At 35.8% G+C, this 21,285-nt stretch overlaps 1 protein-coding gene across 6 annotated transcripts in view; it reads left to right on the top strand.

The window, feature by feature from the left end:
• UNC13C (unc-13 homolog C) overlaps window positions 1-21,285 on the top strand; it is a 557,967-nt gene that overhangs the window by 473,087 nt on the left and 63,595 nt on the right. For all 6 annotated transcript variants that reach the window (XM_070236389.1, XM_070236405.1, XM_070236396.1 and 3 more), the window contains 4 exons: window positions 2,182-2,331; window positions 6,783-6,906; window positions 9,454-9,510; window positions 14,239-14,319. In XM_070236389.1, coding sequence (XP_070092490.1) covers window positions 2,182-2,331; window positions 6,783-6,906; window positions 9,454-9,510; window positions 14,239-14,319 — 412 coding nt within the window. The remainder of the gene's footprint in view (window positions 1-2,181; window positions 2,332-6,782; window positions 6,907-9,453; window positions 9,511-14,238; window positions 14,320-21,285) is intronic.

Raw genomic sequence — 21,285 nt, 5'->3', positions numbered from 1 at the left:
ATGATCCTTTTAATGTGTTGCTGTATTCAGTTTGCCAATATTTTGTTGATGATTTTTGCATTTATGTCCATCAACAATACTGGCCTGTAATTTTCCTTCTTCGTGTTGTCCTTGTCTGGCTTTGGGATGAGCATGATGTTGGCCTCATAGAATGTGTTAGGAAGTGTTCCGTCTTCTTCAATTTTTTGGAATAGTTTGAGAAAGATAGGTATTAAATCTTCTTTGAATGTTTAGTAGAATTCTCCAAAGAAGCCATCTGGTCCTGGACTTTTATCTTTTGGGAGGTTTTGGATTGCTGTTTCAATCTTTTTACTTGTGATTGGTCTATTCAGATTCTCTCTATTTCTTCTTGATTCAATTTTGGGAGGTTGTATGAGTCTAAGAACTTATCCATTTCTTCTAGATTGTCCAATTTGTGGGCATATAGTTTTTCATAGTTTTCTCTTATAATCCTTTGTACTTCTGAGGTATCCATTGTAATTTCTCCTCTTTCATTTCTAATTTCATCTATTTGAGCCTTCTCTCTTTTTTCTTAGTGAGTCTGGCTAAAGGCTTGTCAATTTTGTTTATCTTCTCCAAGAACCAGCTCTTAGTTTCATTAATCCTTTCTATGGTTTTTTTTAGTCTCCATTTCACTTATTTCTGCTCTAATTTTTATTATTTCTCTCTTCTGATGACTTTGTGCATTCTTTTTCTAGTTCTGCTAAGTATAGTTTAAGATTTCTTATTTGAGATTTTTCTTGTTTGTTAAGGTGGGCCTGTATTAGTATGAATTTCCCTCTTAAGACCACCCTTGCTTCATCCCATATGAGTTGGTATGGTGCATTTTCATTTTCATCTATCTCCAGATCTTTTTTGATTTCTCATTTAATTTCTTTATTGATCCATTGGTTTTTCAGTAGCATGTTGTTTAGTCTCCACATTTGTCACTTTCCCAGATTTTTTATTGTAGTTAATTTCTTATTTCATATCATTGTGGTCAGAAAAGATGCCTGATATGATTTCAGTCCTCTTAAATTTATTGAGGCTTGCCTTGTTTCCCAACATATGTCTATCTTTGAGAATGTCCCATGTCCACTTGAGAAGAATGTGTATTCTGATGTTTTTGGATGGAATGTTCTATGTATATCTATTAAGTCCATCTGGTCTAGTTTTTCATTTAATTTCACTATTTCCTTGTTGACTTTTTGTCTGGAAGATGTATACACTGATGTAAGTGAGGTAGTGAGGTCCCCTATTATTATCGTGTTGCTGTTAATTTCCCCTTTTAGGTCTGTTAATAGCTGCTTTATGTATTTCGGTGCTCCTATTCTAGGTGCATATATATTTATATTATGTCCTCTTGGTGGAATGTCCCTTTTATCATTATATACTGTGCCCCTCTGTTTCTCATTGTCTTTTTTATCTTGAGATCTTCTTTGTCTAATATAAGCAGGGCAACACCTGGTTTCTTTCGTTTGCCATTAGCTTGGAGTATCATCTTCCATCCCTACCAAGGAAGTGATTTTTGATGGAGAAGTGGAGTGGTCCAAGGATTGAGCCTAGAGCATTACAATGTTCGGTTTCCAAATTAAAATACATGATATGCCAAATTAAATTTCAATTTCAGAAAAAAATGGATAATTTTTAGTATAAATATGTCCAAAATATTGCATGGAGCATACTTATACTAAAAGATTTTCACTATCTGAAATTCAAATTACCTTAACATCCTGTATTTTTATTTGCTGGCAACTCTGCTCCAATGGTTAAAGGTCAGACACTTGAGAGAATTGAGCAGCCAGTAAGGTTGGAGGAAAGCCAGGAGAGTGTGGAGTCCCAGAAGCCAAGTGAAGAAGGTGTACCCAGATGCCAAGGGTCTTTCAAGAACAAGCATTTTTCCAAACAATGCTCAGAGGAACATCTCAGCTACTGCTGTGAGAGATGGGGCCAAATGAACCCCTACTTAAATTAATTTAACCTGAAGAGTGTTACTTTTATCTGCTTTACATATAAGGGTTCCAAGTAAGCTTTTATTGCAACAAGTTTTTGCAGCTGAACAACAAGTTTGAAAACTAATGAGTGAGGGAAATCATACCATTTGAAACAAATCAAAGTTCTCAGGGTTGAATTAAACAGATACAGGCAAAGAAAAGCATAAATGCCTGCTTTTCTTCCAGAATTTATATTCTCTATTTTTAGTTTCCAGCTTATCATTGAAGAGTGTATAAAACAGATGAGTTTTGAACTAAATCAAATGAGAACAAATGGAAATACCGCATCTAATAAGAACAGTGCAGCAATGGATGCAGAGATTGTATTAAGACCTCTCATGGACTTCTTGGACAAAACGTAAGTTTCCTACTCAGTTTCCTGTGTATTCATTGCCCTAAATTTGACTGATAGGGGTTTAAGAAATAAAATTGTTTTCTTCTATATAAGACAGCTTTAAAAAGGCTTATACAAAAATGTATTAATTCATTAAAAAGCAAAACATTTTTAGTTCATTAGCAGATGGGAAAATAGCAGGAGTTAAAATAAATAGGAAAGGAAAAATGGAGAGGAAATAAATATTGGTAACTAAGGAGGTTGCTGTTCTGAGTGGGGAGAGATCTAGGATTTCATGCTCCTCTGATAACACATTGTTTTGCATCCTCCTGGACATAGAAAAAGACTGAATTGAGCCCAGAATATCTGATTTCATGTCAGAAACCTGCTGAAGAAGAGACTAGCACAAATGTGACTAGAATTAATTCAGCTCAGAGGCAAGTATATTACTGCTCAATTCGACCTTCGATAACTACTTATTGAGCACTCATCCATATCAATCCTTATTCCCAGAACTAGGTAGTAATGACAGAGTCCGAGTCCCTGACTCCATGGACCTTACGGTCTAGTAGTGATGGGAGTGAGTGGGAATGGAGGTCTTTGTGACCAACTAAGATAGTGTTCTTAACCAAAAAAGTTTGTTTTTTAATGCTTCTTAGTCCCCACTCTTAGAATTTCTAATTTTGTAAGGTTGGAGTAGGTTCATAGCATTTATATTTTAAAATGTGTCCACAATTGGGAACTATTGATCTAAAGCAAGCAGAGACATGATTTCTTAAACAGTGATACTTAAAACTAGAACTGAAGGTGGAAGAGACAAGTAAATAGTAATTTGGAATGCCTACCAAGGGACCAGTGTTACACCTGATAGTTTCATATGTTTCCTCATTTAATATTGTTGTGGAAAATTAATTAATACTACAGGGATAAAGATAAATAAGAAGGATACAATACCTTTATTTTTTAAGATAGGGACAAGAAAGCAAGAATTAATAGAGAGAACGTCTTCTATTCGTTTATAACTCCTACTTTACTTCCATTTCCCTTTGCTTATAATCTTATTGCACAAGTAAGACTAATGTTCTTATCACTTTAATTTTGATATTTGGTAGAAAAATTGTCTTATTTTCTGTTCTTTATGAGAAAATATCTATAAGATAGGTGAATAGGTAGTTGTATAGCTTCACAGGAGGTAGGTAGGCAAGTGGATGTAGAAGAAAAAAGTAGAAGAAAGAAGAGAGGGAGAGAGGGAGGAAGAAAAAAAGAGAAAAGGAAGAAAGATTTCTTCATTTCTTCAGTTTCTTAATGCAGACTTTTATTCTTATCACCTAATTTCCAGTACAACTCCTTGAAATTTTGGTCTTATTATATCCTTCTTTTCTATGGGCAAAACAGAATTAAATCACATAAACACACCACCATTGGTTGCGAATGGGATGGTGAATGGAGAGCAGAACAAAGCAGTCCTGATTCTCTTAAAACTCCTACTGAAATGCCTTCTATTTTTGAAACTCTAGCCAGCGGTTTAGAGATGTATCACTTATCATTAACAAAACTATTTATTTTTGTATATATTGTAATCAAAAGTTGTGGCACATACAGAAAGTGTTAAATTATCCTGATACTCTCATCTACTAGTTGAGGGACCTTGAATCCATTTCACCTTCTATAAAACAGGGCGAATACAAAAGTGAGTTGACCTTGATTTTCAGTATTTTAGATTCCTATTTTACTCAGTCTTCATTTTCTAATTATAATTTATTACATCATTATATATGTCATTTCTTGTAATTCTTAGTAGAAAGAGACAGTGTATAAAAATAGGAAAACATCAATGAGCTTTAAAAATTTGTGAAAGAGATTTAAAATTTTTGGAAAGAAATATTACATGAGGCATGGAGAGTTGCAGAAATTCTGAGGGCTGATACAGAATGCATAACCATAAGGCTCCTTGTTAGAGGAGATGTTTAAAAGTCACATGTTAATTCTGTTCTCAAAGAGCTAACAGGTTAGAAAGAAAAAATAAGACAGGTACACAAATAAACTCAATAAGGTGTAGAGTAATAATCTCCTGTTCAGACAATCAGTAGACATTTCATTTGGGTTGGGTCTTTAAAGGCAGATAGGGTTTGGATGTGTAGAAATGAGGGATGGGCATTCTCGGACAAGGAAGAACGGCTAGACAAATTTTCATGAAAATATAATCAACTATATGACAGGAAATATCTATTGCCAGCTAGTATACATGGCATTTGAAAATTGTCTGGTTAATTGGTTCTGTGGTCAGACAAAATAGATAGCTCAGGTCTCAAAATACATGGTTTTTTTAGCTTGCATTATCAAGTTAGACTAAATTAAGGAAGAAGTTGCTAGATTTCCCCTTTATTTTCTGTAATTTAAAGTGAACAATAGAGGCCAAAAGTCTTCAAGGTGGTTTTGAGAAAATCCCCTTGGCAATCATGTTGTATTATAAATGCACAGGTTCTCTTTGTCTTTGTGCAGCCTCTCTAAATAAAACGTTTCATTTCTTTATGTTTCATTTTCTTCACCAAGACCTCACCACTCTGTAAAACGAGCTGTTTAAACTCCATTTCCTGCTGGCAGAAATCCCATGCAGAGTTGCAGACATGTCAATGATCTTATTCCTATTTGTTCAGTTCCAGTCTAAGCAGGGTTAGTCAGCATGCCAACTACAGGAGCTGACCATACAAACAAGATCAATTCTTAAACTCAGACCTTTTGAAAATGCAAATTACACATCTGCTGCAAAATTGGCTGATTTGTTGTGTCTCAAATCATCCTAGGAATTTCTCTGAGGATGGGTTCTGTTGTTCTGCTATAACATATCTGCTGGTTTATACCCTATGCCCATGTCATGAATATCCACCAGCAAGCTAGAAATGCTACCCTTGAACATGGTTTCCAAACTAGTGGGGCTGGAGAGTTCCATGGATACGCCTTAGTGGTCCACAACTCTCCTCTACATCCAAAGGAGGTTGCTTTCCTGTATTTTTGTATACTAGCTATCTACATACAGCAGTGTTAGGAGAAATACTTCTACATGAAAATGTATTTTGGAAATCTCTCCCTTTGCCTCTCACACATCACATGCCTTTAAATATTAATTATTAATTATTTAAATATTAATTATGTATATCTTTAAATATTAAAACCAGTCAATTTTGCCTCTATCAGAAGCAGAACCCAGGTTACAATTTATGAGTCCCAAAGTATCCAGAGTACTTAGCACTGTAAGGAGTCAATCAGGCTGCCCTGAAGTATAGGACCCACCTTTGGCTTTCTGTAAAACAGGTTTGATGAAATCTTATTAAAGGAGTCTCAAAGTGTTCAGTGTCATATTATAATACATTCGATGTTTATACATCACTGTGCCTCCATATACTGCTGGGCCTGCATCCACAAGTGCATTTGTCAAGGCAGCATAGGGCATTGAAAGACATATGGGGTTTAGAGGAAGAGAACCTGACTGAATCTCAGCCCACACTCACTAGCTTCACTTTCTTGTGCAAGTTCCCTAACCCCTATGAGCCTGTTCTTGGTTTCTATAATGGATACAGTAATAAATGAGAAATATCTGCAGAAGAGGTTTCTAAACTAAGGTGGTTAATGATGTTACTGTCATTATCTCACCATGAGAAGAATTTGTAAAAAATATCTTAAACCTATTGAAGTTGGTAAATTTTGAATCTAAAAAAAATGAACTCAGAAATACAGAAAACAGACTGGTGGTTGCTGGAGGTAGTCATAAGGTACAAACTTCCAGTTAGAAGATAAGTCCTGGGTATATAATATACAGCATGGTGATTATAGTTAACAAGAGTTTGTTGTATATTTGGAAGTTGCTAAGATAGTAAATCTTGAAAGTTCTCATCACAAGAAAAAAATGATAACTATGTGAGTTGATGGATGCTAACTAAACTTATTGTGGTAATCATTTCGCAATATATACAGATATCAAGTCTTTATGTTTTACACCTTAAACTTATAGAATGTTCTGTGTCAATTATATCTCAATAAAACTGGAAAATAAACACAGTCGGTAAATTTTAGTTTTTGAGTGAAATTATATGCATCTTTTCCATGTTGTTATGTTGGTTCAATGCCAGGTAGTGATAATGACTTGCACCATGAATGGGGCATGGAGTGAATGCAAGTCAAGAGTGAGGATGAAAGTCATGTACTTTGGGGGCCTTGATGTCAATTTAGGAAACAAGTTAAGGAAAGATATACTTTGAATTCATTTTCTACCAAATAGAGTAAAATATCTAATGTACAGTATGGTTAAATAGATTCCTGATATAATGTACTTTTTCAGTACATGGAATTTAGCATTTGATAGTTATAAAAACCTATTTTGAATCTCAGTACTGAAAAATGTGAATTTCTTATCAATAAAATAAGTTGATACCTTGGTATGAGATTTACAAGTGAGTAGATGTTTTATTTTATTTCAGATTAAGTCTCTCAGCAAAAATCTGTGAGAAAACAGTCCTGAAGCGAGTTTTGAAAGAGCTATGGAAGATAGTTCTTAACAAAATAGAAAAACAAATTGTTCTCCCTCCTCTGACAGATCAAACAGTAAGCATTTAAACTAAAGATTGATTATACTTTCAATAACCCATCTAATTGTCTTTCATTTAAGTGAATGATTTTGATCCAGATGAAATACAAATTAAATCCATTTTAGGAAAAAGTGTTTGGGGCATACAGTGTCTGAACAATGATCATTCAAATGACTTTTTCCTGTACAAGTCAATTTTAAATAGTGGCAATAGCAGTCAAACTTCGCATTTACTTGACATTCAAAACTTCATCTGTTGAAAAAAGTATCATAAAATGCAATTTATAGGGTTACTTGGTCTACACATATAATTTTTTTGTTTAATGTTACTGTAAAACCACAGGGAAATAGATTTAGGATAGAATATCCCCATTGTGTTTCTTTCTGAAAATGTATACTTTAAGAAGATAAATCCAACCCTGATATATGGAATTTTTTCACCTTTCCATTCTTCTTTCATCTATTACCTTCCCATCTGGAGGTTCATAGAGGAGACACCTTTTAGTGGCTTTGGAGAACGTGATTGTATCATATACAGTGAAATTTAAAAAAAGAAAACAAAAAACGAGAAAGATCAATTGGCAGCAAAGTTAGCCAATGATCAATGGACAGTGCCAGGTAACTCAGGTCACATATCTGAGCCAAGCAAGGAAAGAAATAACCCTAACAACCACCTGTTATGGAATAATTGATTTTTTTCCTGTACCTAAGGAAGACAAGCTGATGCAAATAATGAGTAATTATAAACTAAAGTATATATTGACACCATTAATCATGCACACTCAGTACAAATTTATCCAGTGAAATTATGTAGAAAATGCTTTCTCATAAAGGTTCCAAGATGAAAAGATACATATGTTTTTGCTGACTTACTGTCAGACAGTGAGTGATGAAATATAAATTACTTTGAGTTTTGCTTCATGCCGTGCATGTGTGGTATAATCGTTTATAGCCTCCATATATAGGTAGCCAAACCACATAGATACACACACATCCCTTATTCTGCTACAATAGGTAATGCATTTTTCTAACACCAGTTAGCTATCATGTAATTGGTCAGAAGGGGCATGAGGTCAGCATAACCTGGAAGTTGGATTGCTTTATATGTAAATTTTCCCAGGTGACAAGCTTGAGAATATGACAGAAGAGCTATAAACTTTAGCAGAAAATGAAAGAGCATTCAGCTTGGCTACTACACAGGCAGGAGCCCTTTCACCTCTATTTTAAAAAAAAAAAAACAAGGGAGAAGGTATACATGCACATCAACGCTTCCTATCCAGAAAGATGCACCTTGCATGGTTCTCACACAAGCCATGCTACCCTTCCCCTGTGCTCAGAGCTCCACTTGTATGGGCGTCGTCTCAGCTCACAATTGTACAGTATTGGTTTGTTGTCATTTGGTTGGGGTTTTTTGCATTTTTAATATCCCTTGAGGCAGCCACCAGTCTTACCGAGCAACCCGCGAGCTATCCAAGCTCTCTCTCAGAGTAGCACTTACTGGTTTTTATAGTTCTTTACTTACAAAATTGCATAAGCTTTGACTGTGCTGCCCACTGCTATTTTCCCTATCAGTGCTACTATTTCTAGTGCAGAATTTTTTAGAATATGAGGTTCTTCAAGAATACATGTATCATGTTATAGCAGAAATGCTATATATGCATTTTATTTTTGATACAAGGTCTTCCTAGGAAAGCTTTCCATCACCTCAGTTGTCTCTAGTGTTGAGATCTCCAAGTAGGAAGTTATATCATTCATTCATTCAATACACATTCTTTGACCTTCTACCATGTATGAGACACCATGCTGGGGTTAAAATATAAGCAAAATCAGACATGACATAGTTGCTGTTCTCATTAACTTTGTAGTCTTTAATTTCTTAATATAGGCTCCACTAAAAAATGGAGATTAGACCAGAATAGCTGATTTTCCTTACTGTGAAAACCTTCTAGTCTACTAATAAATTTAGCCAAATTTAGTACTTTTCCTGTCACATTTACCAATACACACGCCTCTAGTTTTTCACTCTAGTAGTGCTTCGTGTAGTTAGTCCTGTGTTTTTCAAACCTTTCCCAGGTGGTTGGAGTTCTAGGAAAAGCCTCAAGCTGAGGGAGGAGTTAAGTGGGCAGGTCTCTGATAGATTGGACAGCATTTCAGAAGGAGCAGCTCCGCCTTGTTCAGTCCTGTATCTTGACATTTTGCATGGATTTATTTGGGGTGAGGGGAGTGAGGGAGTTTTCTCTTCTCAAAATAAATGAATCAAAGTTAAAGAGCACTGACTTAATCCATATGCTACATTAAACTGGCTGCATTAGCAGTAACCCATTCAGTAACTCAGACTTAAAACTTTCAGAAATGAGATGCCTATGAGGACAGTTACATTGCTAGCAGTCCTAGATATCTTTGACCCAGTCTGTAAAATAGACCAATTAAGGGCAGATTGCATAAAAATCACAAATATAATAAGGAAAATAAAGCAAATTCTCTATTGACCACATTTCTAATGTAACTATTTCTGAAGATCTTAAGACTGAGTCTTCTCTCTCCTTTTCCATGTGTGTCTCTAGGGACCCCAGATGATTTTCATCGCAGCTAAAGATCTTGGACAATTATCTAAACTGAAGGTAATAAGAATAAAGAAATGATTGGTTGCCTGTGAAAAGTAGAACTAACTACAGCACTGCAAGAAATGGTCCTCCTACTAGCAATGGTATCTAGCACGGCAGGACTAAGAAGATGTGTGTCTGTGATCTCACAATCTGCTTTAAGGATGAATCAAGTCAAAATTTAGAAACTGAATTTACCGTTTTCTTTTTTTCCCCATATTTCTCACATTTTTCAGTTGGTAGGGACAACTGGGAATTTTTGACTTAGTGTTGTAGCATTCAGCATTATTGCCTTTGGAGTAAATTAGAGAACATATTTTCTTTCATATATTAACTTGGCTTTGTAAGAATAAAGGCAAAATGGAATGCTTCACAGAAATCTAGTAAAGTCTAGAGAAATCTTAAAGGCAAAAAGCCTAATGTAGGAAAATGAAACTCAGCAAAGCAGATATTGAACTAGTCAACATATTCAAACCCATTATAAACGAGGATTTGCTAACTAAATAACCCTACCCTTTATTATTGCTTGAGATTCACAAGACTTTGCAGTTGTGCAGGGAACCTTAGGCTCCATCCCTCTAGGATAGGAATTTGACTGGTTAAAATATATATTGTGCTTCCATGACTAGTTTATTTTACTTAACATAATGTCCTTCCGTTTCATCCATGTTGTCACATATAGCAGGGTTTCCTTCTTTTTAAAGGCTGAATGATATTCCATTGTATGTATATACCATATTTTCTTCATCCATTCATTCATCAATGGACCACATATAGGCTGTCATTGTGCCTATAGTCAAAATACATGTTGTTTTTGTTCCATTTATACCTGTTAGAATATAGAATAGCATGCTGATGGGTTCCAGGGACAGACCAACTTGGTTCAAATTCTACCTCAACTGCTTCCAACTATGTGAAACTAGCCAAAGTATTTAACCTTTCTAATCTTCAGTTTTAGCATTTGTAAAATGCAGAAAATTTTAACACTTGTTTCATAGGGTTGTTTTGAGGATAAATGAAATAATGCATATGTTATGTTTGCATGGTAACTGCACAGAGTGTGCCGCCTTCTCTCCCAGTCGGCAACTCAGAGTTAGGTATCACTGGGATTGTTTTGTGTGTACACCACAGGGGAAGGATAATCCATTTGTCTGCATAATTACTTACTGAGATAAAATAGCTGCCCTCCCTATTTTATCACCTACATTATCCTTTTCCTCAGAGAAAAACCCTAAAAGCCAATGATCCATTTAAAACACATAACCATCACCTAAAGTAGTTTCCCAGGGTATTCAGCGATGTTGACAGTTCAGAGGGAAAGTAGAAAGTAGATGTCACTGCCAAACTATTGTTTTGGATATTGGATCTCTATCCCTTTCTTTATCGCTCTTATTATCTCCCTGGGATTTCTAGTCCCTACTTTGAAAAATGGATTTACACAGTATTGAAGTTTCTCATATACAACCATGATGGTGAAACAGCATAGTATCTCATTACAAAAGAGTTGGCCCTGGCCATGCTTCTAGCACCTATGTGATGTTAGGAAATACACTTCATCTCCCCGAGCTTCAGTTTCCTGAGTGGAATGTTATATCAGCTAGAATTGTTTTCAGTTTCAAATGATGGAAAGCCAGGCTAACATAAGCAAGGAAGGAATTTATTGCTACATGAAATTTTATAGTCCTGAGATAACTCTGGTTTCCATCACTGCTTGATTAGAAACTCAAACAATGTTACAGAACCCAGTTACTCACTATCAATTCTGCTCATTCCTTATTTGATATATTGCTGTAACAAACCTCCCTTCCTGTTTGTAAGATGGTTGTCTCTACTTTATAGCTAACATCCTTTGAACTTGAAATCTTGTAGAAAAGAACAGCCGCTTGATGAAGGAATTCCAGCAAAGTCCACTGGCACATCATCAGCTCTGATGGAGTATTATCGCCATTCCCAAGCCAACCACTGTGGCCTGGGAAGTGACATATACCATTTGGCTTAATTCACATACCCACCCCTGAGCTGGGGGTGCATCCACCCCTGTCCAAATCTCATGAACTCTGAGTGGGATAGAGACCCGCTCCCCAGAGGGCATACGTATGCTAAGTAGGAAAAATCAGAGTCCACCAAAAACAACACTTTAGGTCCCTTTTCAGCCCCCAAAGTCCTTTAATTCAGTAAATTTTTTCTATTTGTAATCAATTAAAAGCAAATTTTGAATAAAATCTCCTAAAAGGGAACTTACTCTGAAGGACTAAAACTAGAATTTTGTTATCTATAGATGATGGATAAATTACTTAGTTATGAATCATATTTTTCTATTATTGGCCCTTGATCTTTTAATTTTAAATTATTAGTCTATTTGCTTATTATTTGAATTACAAAGCAATAAGTCCTCTACAATCTTATGCAAACAGTTAAAACTCTGGCCAGAATAAAGAACTTCTAATTTTACAAAGCTGATTTTTCTTGCTTTACTAGAATTTACTGCCAGTGGCTTGTTTGTTGTTATTGTTGTTTTCATTTTAAACCATGGGTCTTTACATTTTTCATGTATTAGTTTGAAAGGAAATATGATCCACTTGAAAAAGTCTTATTTGAAAATAACTGTACTGATAGATAAATTCAGAAAGCCTGTGTAGAAATATTAACAAATAACTACCTTATTTAAAAGAACACAGGATCAAGGAAAATAGAACAATGAGGGGAACTAATTGTTTTTCTGCATTTGACTGTGATTTAGGATTAATTTGTTAAACAACTATTTATTCAACAGTTTTACGTATTCTATATTACTTCATGTTCTGGAACTTCATAATGTATGTATATTGTATATATCCAACTTATTACTATTTAATGGGATCAGATTTATTTGTCATAAAATTTTCAAAAATGACTATGTCTTCATAGATGGGAGATACAATATCAAAACCAATTAATAAAAATACATATGAGACTATGAGTTTACTGCAAAGAAGTAACAACTTATTGGACAATAACTCATTGCCAGCCTCTTTCGGAGACTCCCTTATTTGAATGAGATATTGTTAAATCCCAGAGAATTATTTCTTGCAACAATTATATTTTTCTTTAGCACCAACATATATTATTTATTACCATCTATTAAAAATAATGTGACCACACTGTAACACCAGTCAAGATTGATGAACCCAGAGAGATTTATTTAATATAAAACATTTGTACTTAGCTGCCCTAAAGCATTTCCCTGTATAATTTGGCAAATATTTCCCATTACTCTTGGAGTCTCAATGGGTATTTAATATTCCTATTTTAAAAATATTAAATGGATTCATGTTTGAGTTGAAATCCCTGTGTCAGAGAAAGATCCAGTGAGAAGCAAACATGTATATCATGGATCCAGGAAGCATTATACTATGTTTTCAGCAATATTCAAAGGAGTATGTTTTCATTCAAGCACATTGAGCACTACAAGATATGCTGAAGGAAGTACAATTCAATTACCCAAAATATATTGAATCCCTAGCAAGTCATAATTGCCAAGATAGACACTGAAAGACTGTGGAAGTGAGTAAGACATAGTTAGAGATTATCTTCAGGAAGTCACAGCATCTACTAAATAACAAAATAAGAAAAGGCTAGAATAGAAGGATGAGCCACTGGATGTGATTGCATAATTTGTGCATTGCACAAAAGTGCCCAGCTAAGGGAATGAATGATGGCTGAAATAGAGCCCACGCTCCACTTGCTAAGCCCATATGTGCCTATGTGGAGCTGTGCTCCATAGAAAAAGAGACACTTTTATTGCTGACCACAGGCACTGATCCTTTACTCAAGCCATGCATTCTCAGAGCTATGTCCAGCCATATAGACTTTTCCTCTACTTCACACAAAGACAATATACAAGTTAGAATTTAAGCTCCAGGAGGACAAAATTCTTTCTTTTATTCAACAATATATCTCAATCACATAGAACAGTACTGACACATAATGAACACTCAATAAATATTTGTTGAATGTTGTTGACTAGAATAGTGGTATCCCTGGGGAGATTCTATCAATTTAGGGAGTCAGGAATTTCTAAATTTTTCTCTTAGACAAATTTCTATGTCCTTTGTTATTATCTTCAAATGTCTACCATCATTTCCCAAAAGAAGCTTTGAATGATAGACTGAGACAGTCCACAGTGGACAATGAGGAAATTCTATTGTAAATCAGTTGCAAAATGATGCAAAATGATTTTTAAAAATATTGAAAATCTCCCGAGCCAAATTCAGTTAACTCTTTGGGGCTTTTCCTAGTAATAGCTAAGCATTAAGGGAATCCAAGAAAGATAATAAATTGGGAGTATTATACTTAAAGTAGACTTTATCAGTAGCAATTGAAATAGGCTAAAATTCACCTCCTAAATCCCTTTCATGATTGACCATCCTCAGTGTGACAGAACATAAAGCAAGGAATTAAAGCAAAAAAGCTTTGACACACATTTTCCAGGTTTCTCTTTTTTTCCTAACATTAACTTGCAAGTGAAAAACAAAGCCACACATGAATCAAAATACCCCTCTTTAAGTAAACATTTAGCATCTCTTCTTTTGGCAAAATAGACATTTATTAAATATATGACAAAATAATCATCTAAAATGTGTCCATATTAAGATGGCATCTTAAATAGGAAATGTTTGCGTGCAGGGATTATACGGGTTTTGTTTGAAATAGTTGTTAAATAAATGAACTGGTTATTTTATAAGCAACTGTTAACCTGTTTTCCAGGAGCACATGATTCGAGAGGATGTGAAGGGTCTGACACCAAGACAATGCACAATAATGGAGGTGGTCCTGGCTACCACCAAGGTAAGGTTATAGTGCCTCTGGATATGCATCCAGAATCCTCTGTGTACCCTTAGAGAAAAGTACCCCAGATGCATATCTGTAGAGCTGTGCCATCCCTAGATACAGTAGACATCTGTATAGATACATTCCCAGAGTGTGTCAGACCTAGCCCATACAATCTCCTTATGACATGCATATTACTCTGCCCTTATACTTGATTCCTTTGTCTACCTATAGAAAATGTGTGTGAAATCTATGTTGCAACATGTGTTTTCAAAGAAAGACACATGCCCCCAGTTAAACAGATGCTTCAGGGGATTTGGGGTTAGCAGAATTTCTTTTTATGTTTTCTATGCTTGTTGAAATGATTTTTCAAAGATCAATCTCCTCTCCCTTATTAAGTGCAAAATTTAATTTAATTTTCTACTGAAATCCCAAAGGCATTCAGTTGTGTACATCAATTTTTCATAGCCAAAGGTTGACCAAAAGTTATTGTAGTGTGGGCTAAATATGGGCAGTTCTCAAAATGTAACTTAGAAAGAAGTTCTTTGTTTTCACATAATTCCTTATATATTTATAGATGTACATTTTATATTTATATGTGAAAGTTTATTAAAGAGTGAACAATTAATTTGCCTCCTAAATTTAAATCATGTCCAATGCTCCATGCTTCACTGGGGGGTGCTTCTATTATCCAGGATGTGTGGACAGTGTAGCAAATAACTATTAGTTACCACAAGCCATTTTTAGAGCCCAGAATAATCTCACTGGATTGAAACAGACGTTACAGTGGTATTTATTAAAAAAGAATTCTACTTGTATAACAATTGGACACCTTCACAAAACCATTACCTCATGGCTTTCGTTTTGCAGTTTCAGCATCTAATAAGAGGCCATCTTTTGCTGCTTCAGTGTCAAAAATTGCGAAATGAAAGCTATGCGGTGAGACTTTTGTGACACTTGGTGGAAACTGGAGTGTATGACTTTAGGGCAGTGAGATTACAGAAACGGAGTTTCTAGAGATGCTGCAAGAGTATTGTCTGGAAGTATGGAAATTTTGCAAAATAATTTTGAGGGAAAAAATAGAAAACATGAAAAAGAAATACAGAAAAAAGGCAAAACTAATTCTTTTAAAAATTATTTTCAAAAATGTGAATGAGATATGATTGACCTTTGGAGTTATAGCAGCACAAATGGCTACATATAGCGAAATGCTAGTAAACAATAATAATAACTCTGGAGTACACCATGAAGGGGAAAAAGTAAAAATTTTTAGAATATGAATTCAGCACTTCATGGATTTTATTAGATCAATGTATGACTTTAAGAAAAGGAAAACATCTTCTATGAAAATAGGGATTGGCATTCAATGTGTTAACAGACTTGGCTTCTGTCCTCAACACTAACATTTCTCTAATTCTTCTTGGTGGAGACATACGACCTCTACCTGCAGGCCAAGTTCTGCCCAAACTCTGGGACAATCCTGATCACCCAGCAAATCCCCCTGATGTACATCTTGACAGTTCAACTGTCCCATCCCCCTGTCCAGGTCATTCATGATGATCTTTTAATTCAGCCTCAGCACCAGACATTTGCCTTGCTCTTTAGGAAAAAACTACTGTCTGGTGTCCAAGATCCAGTAAATGGGTCCATGTCCTTATCTCATTCCTCCGGGACCAGTGTCTGACCCTGGTCTTCCTGAGCCTCAGATCCTGAGGTCAGCTACAGGCCCCCTATTTCCCAGTGTCTGTGATGCCAACTCTTTCTCTGGGGTCTCCATGCTACACTTGCTGTGCCTGCTATTAGATTCTCTTGTCCCTGTGGTCTGCCCATCTGACAAGGCCTTCACCTCATATCTGCTTTCAATGGCCCTGTTATCAGTTTGCCAAAGCTGGGATTCCCTTTATCTTGTCTACATCTGAGATTTGCCCAACTGACTATCCCACCAAGCACTAATTTTGATGTTGACTACAAAGGAATTCAGGAGACAGAGAACTAATACTTAAAAAAATTGCAGCCCCAAGAGGTAGCAATTCAATGTCTGCCTGGAGCCCAGCAAAGGGAACACTTGTAAGGCAAGCAGAGAGCTCATGAGAAAGATGTCCTTGGACCAAAGCAGCTGATGCTATTCAGGCTAACTCCCAAAGGCTGCCAAAGAGATGACCTTTAATTCCTCTTTGGCTCAATTTAAGAAAATAAGATGAAAGTGAGAAATGTAGAAGGAGAATGCTATGGAGTTTGTAGACTATAGACTGAAATAGTGTTTTGCATTCTTTCAAGTATGTACATCATCTTGCCTGATCCTTATAAACATCCTGGGTGTTAGTTTTGTCACATTTTATAGATGAAAAAGCAGAGGCTATGCAGATGAAAAAGCAGAGGTAAGTTGTTTGTCTCAGCCTGCAGAGTTGCTAGTAATTGGCAGTGCTGAGAAAGGACTCCAAATTCTAAAATCAGTGTCCTTGCTTCTCTGTCACGTTATTTCACTAAATGTTGACAAAGTGTAGGTAAAATGTAGCAGGCCAAAATGGATCATATTTCTTCCAAGAGATTACTTCTTTCTAAATTAAAATAACATATTTCCTTTCTTTAAATGACTTTCTAATTATTTAAAAAATATTTTAAATCCTTCAACCTCTGCACAAGCATTGTTAAAAATATTGTCTCTTAAATATTAAAATTTTAATTGGACTGGACTATTTTGTCATACCAGTCACATGTGGTTTCAGTTATAAGTCAAAAGGGTAGAAAAATGCACAGGTAACAGAAATTATAATGATCTGCTACAGCTAGCATGTTTTGGCTTTGAGACACTCCTTTCACCTGCCATCATGCAGCCAAATCAATAGTATTTGAAAATAAAAGTAGAAAAGTGACAGCTATGAGGCAGAGAACCAACAACTTAATCAGTTTGTGCAAGCTAATGGAGCAATCAATAAGGAAATCCTAGTTTGAAAGGGTGCTAGTAGAGACTCTGAGTCCCAGGCTCCTATCTTAGGAAGACTCAGGACTGCTATGGGATCCTCTGAAATGTGGGTTTCTTTCAAAGAGAAACAGTAAACCTTTTTCCAACAGTAGTACTCTTGACCCAAGCATGAATCCCAAGACTTAAGAAAATTCTTAAATCTTGAACAATCCTCAGGTTACTTTCTGATAAAGTTTCAAATACCCAGAAAAAAAGCTGGCTGGTTTTATTTTTCCCATCCTTCCAAATTCCCCTGGAACACTTTTTATTTGAACTTGAACATGACATTCTGCAATGTATGTTGCAGACGTTTTTGATATCATTCAGTGTCGATACAGAGGTTTCTCTAAAAATAATAAACACGTGGATCAGAGCCCTCTAGAAATCTGCGTTTCTTGATATAAAGGAGATAACTGACTAAATATGAATATCTATACAAATATAGCTTAGGAATTTACTTATTGCTTTCTTATTTAATCCTAGATGACACCATTTCTGGTACTCAGGATTCCAGGCAAATAGCAGGATATGTAATGTTATGCCCCTGAGGCTCTTACCCTGACTGAGCTCTTACCCTAACCACTATCCATTATTCACAAGGCAATTTTGGTGGCTGCTTCTCAGCATCTTCTTTTTTTATCATTATAAATATAGTTTTTGCATTATTTAAAATTCAGCTGCTCATGGAAAGAACAAAGTGACCTACCTAGTTTGGAATACTGCAGTTCAAAAATCATTATTTGAGAGCTTACTGTATATAGAAAATACGGTGAGCAATGAAGAGGTTGCTGGAGATAAGAGAGAGCTTGTTCTTGGCTTATGAACAAAACATCTACAATTGATAAAATAAAAGAGTTGTGGACAAAATGCCAGCGAGTGAAGAAGGGGTGATAAATTCTCTGTGGGTATCTAGGGGAAAGCTTCCTGGAGAGGTAAGTTTTGGGGTTTAGAAGATAGATTGGGCAAAAGAAGCAGGAAAGTCATTGCAGGCTTCGAGAAAAGCATAGTGAAATGGGAGAAGGTGTGGGTCAGCCTGAAACTTCAAATAGTTTAGTATAGAGGAACAGATCATTACTGAATTATAGGGACTAAATCAAGAACATTAGATTGGAGCCAAAATGATGAGGCTTAAACACCAAGGTAACGAATCTGAGCTTCAGTTTTTTGGCAAAAGGGAAGGAGTTAGCATATTCAGATCCAAAGTAAAAAAGAGGTCTCCAGTTCTGGTAAAAAATAATTTCTAAAATATCTATCAAATATTTTTTTTTAAAGGTAAACTTCAGTTGTTAAAGGCCTGTTATGATTACATGCAAGTTTGCAGAATGAATTGTCTGCATGGATTTTCCAAAAGTATGATAAAGGTATTGGAAGGAAAAAAAAGTAATGATGAGAAACTGCTACCAAAATAGTATATACAACCAAAAAGTAAATTCTTCCTGCTGACTTGTAGAGAAACTTTAGCATGTTCCCACCAGTCAATAAAAATAGACTGTGAAAGATCTTCAAATATATGTCAAATATAAAGAATTAGAAGAATTTAGAGAGTTTTTATTGGGATTATAAAAATAATGGCTTGCCAAGCATGCAGACAATGTTTATCCTGATTTTTTACTTAGCAGTACCATTTTTTTTCTCACCATCACAGCCAGGTCTGAAGTGCTTTATTTTTTGCAGTTTCATGAAAAATACAAGAAACAAAAAATCTCTCTGGTTATTCTTCAAGATAATGATACTTCATACATACCTCTTTCCAACCCCCACTCAATTGTAATAATAGTGCTCCCCACCACCCACCCTTATATTAGGGAAGCCGATGTATTACTACATTAGGTTGAAGCCTGTACAAATATCAGAATATGGATATTAATACAAATGTAAATAAAATATTTGATACTATATAGGGAATTATACCACTGGCAATTAGACTATTAGGCAAGTGCATGATTAGGAGAGAGAGAGAAACTAGAGTGTGAAAGTTACTCTCCTCTCCTATGGGAATAATAATGGGATTTAAGGGATTATTGCCAGAAAATTAAATGTTATGACATACAAAACAATTAAAACAGTTCCTGTAATATAGAAATCTCTTCATAAATGCAATTATCTTATCTCCTGAGGATTGGTTTATTTTGAAGGAGCCTCCTTCTGCTGTTAAACCCAGGATCCCACATACTCTACTGCAACCAGTTTTTTTCTTTCTCCTTTCCTGATAAGCGCTTCATTCTCTCTCAATGAAGCTACCTATTAAATCTAACTTTGCCCCAAGCAACAGTCCATGTCCTTAAGGCCTTAGCCTCAGGGCTTTTGATTTCCTGGGCACAGCATCTTCTCACTATAAGTGCACAAAACATCTAAGATCTTCAGTGTTCCCTGAGACTCCCCTCTGGGAGGTGATGCTGTTCCTTCTCTTAAGGAGTTTTTAGTCCAGATTAAAAAAAATGGAAAAGGCATGTTAAAAATTAAATAATGATACGTGTAAACTTACAATACACCAGTGTAAGAGATGGAACAGGGTAATACAGTTGCTAATTGAGAAGCACAGATAAAAAGTGGTAAGGACTTAGAGTAATGAGCAAACACTATGAACACAAGAGATCAGGAAAATCTGAAGGCGTGGTCTTGAAGGCCTGATGGGAGTTCACAGGCTGGATAGGAAAGACAACAGTCTTTTTTGGAGGGAGATTCATGACTTGAACGTAATCAAGGGGAAAAGATTTCACCATGGAAAGGCACAAGATCAGAGGGCTGGGAGTCAGTGACTAGACCACTCTATGGACTGGACTGGAATAAACTGGAGATTTTCAGGGTTAAGCTGTGTAAAACGAGGTTACAGGAAATGTTTGGATTGAAAGTACAGAGGTCCTTTTGCACCCTCAGTGTATTTTGTAAAAGCGGAGCCGTTGATGGTTTTGAAAATATATGGCATGCCAAAAGTGCCGTTTTAGCAGTAGAAATCTTACAGCTACCATTATTTAATGCATAAGATGATGAGGGCTATCACCAGGGTGGTGCCTTACGAGTAGAAAGTGAAAGACGGATATGAGTGACACAAGTAAAGGAGAGTCACTGGAACTAAAATCAGGGCAAGAGTGAGGGAGGAGCCCGGGGTAATTCAGGTTTCAGCCAAGTGACTGGGAAACCACGGTTCCACTCAGAAAAATGGCAAATCAGGCACGTGCCTGTTTTCTTATTGCCACGTTGGAGTTAGATATGGTGACAGAAACATGGAAATAAATATCTGGTAAACTGCTGAAGACAGGGGCTGGTGCTTAGGAAACAAAGAAGGGCTAGATTTGGGGGAGTTATTCTACCAATTAAGTGTGTCTTCTTACAAGGAGAGAGAACTCTACAGTCCACAAATCTCTTCCAGGTAGAGTAATTCATTTCACTTTTACAACATGATAGTCAGGCAGGGTGAGTATTTCTGCTCCCATTCTACAAAAGAATGAACTGACAATCTATGAGGTTAAATAATATACACAAAAATCACGTTGCATAGAGGAACGATGAAGAATTACATTTTCTAGCATATTTTAAATTAAACAGCAGAGGGCAAAGAGGTGAAGAGGATTCTAAAATCTCAGCAGTGGAAACGTAATGCAACATCTCCCCTCTCCTGCTCATGTAGAGAGATGCCATCCACAGTGTTTTTGGCCCATAGTCAACTGGCCACCACTTAATAATGACTGGTAGTGGAATGTCACTAAACTCACAAGAAGCAGCTTCAATTTTTAAGATGCACTTATTATTAGAAAGGTCATCTTTATATTGAACTAAAATCTGCTTCCATGGTACTTCTAGCTACTCATTGGTTTTCCTTCTGTCCTTTGAAACTACTATAAAATAATTCTATTTCCTTTTCTATGTAACTCTTCAGACATTGAAGAAAACTGTCATGCAGCCTCAAGTTGTCTGCAGCCATTTATTGAATAACATGTCTTGTAGACCTTACAAAATTCTGGTTGTCTACCTTTAGATGCCCTCCACTGTTTTCACATTTCTTATAAATGATGAAGCCTTAA

Source organism: Equus caballus, chromosome 1, assembly GCF_041296265.1.
Source record: "Equus caballus isolate H_3958 breed thoroughbred chromosome 1, TB-T2T, whole genome shotgun sequence".
Taxonomy (NCBI): Eukaryota; Metazoa; Chordata; class Mammalia; order Perissodactyla; family Equidae; genus Equus; species Equus caballus.
This window is presented reverse-complemented; position numbering and strand designations above follow the sequence as displayed.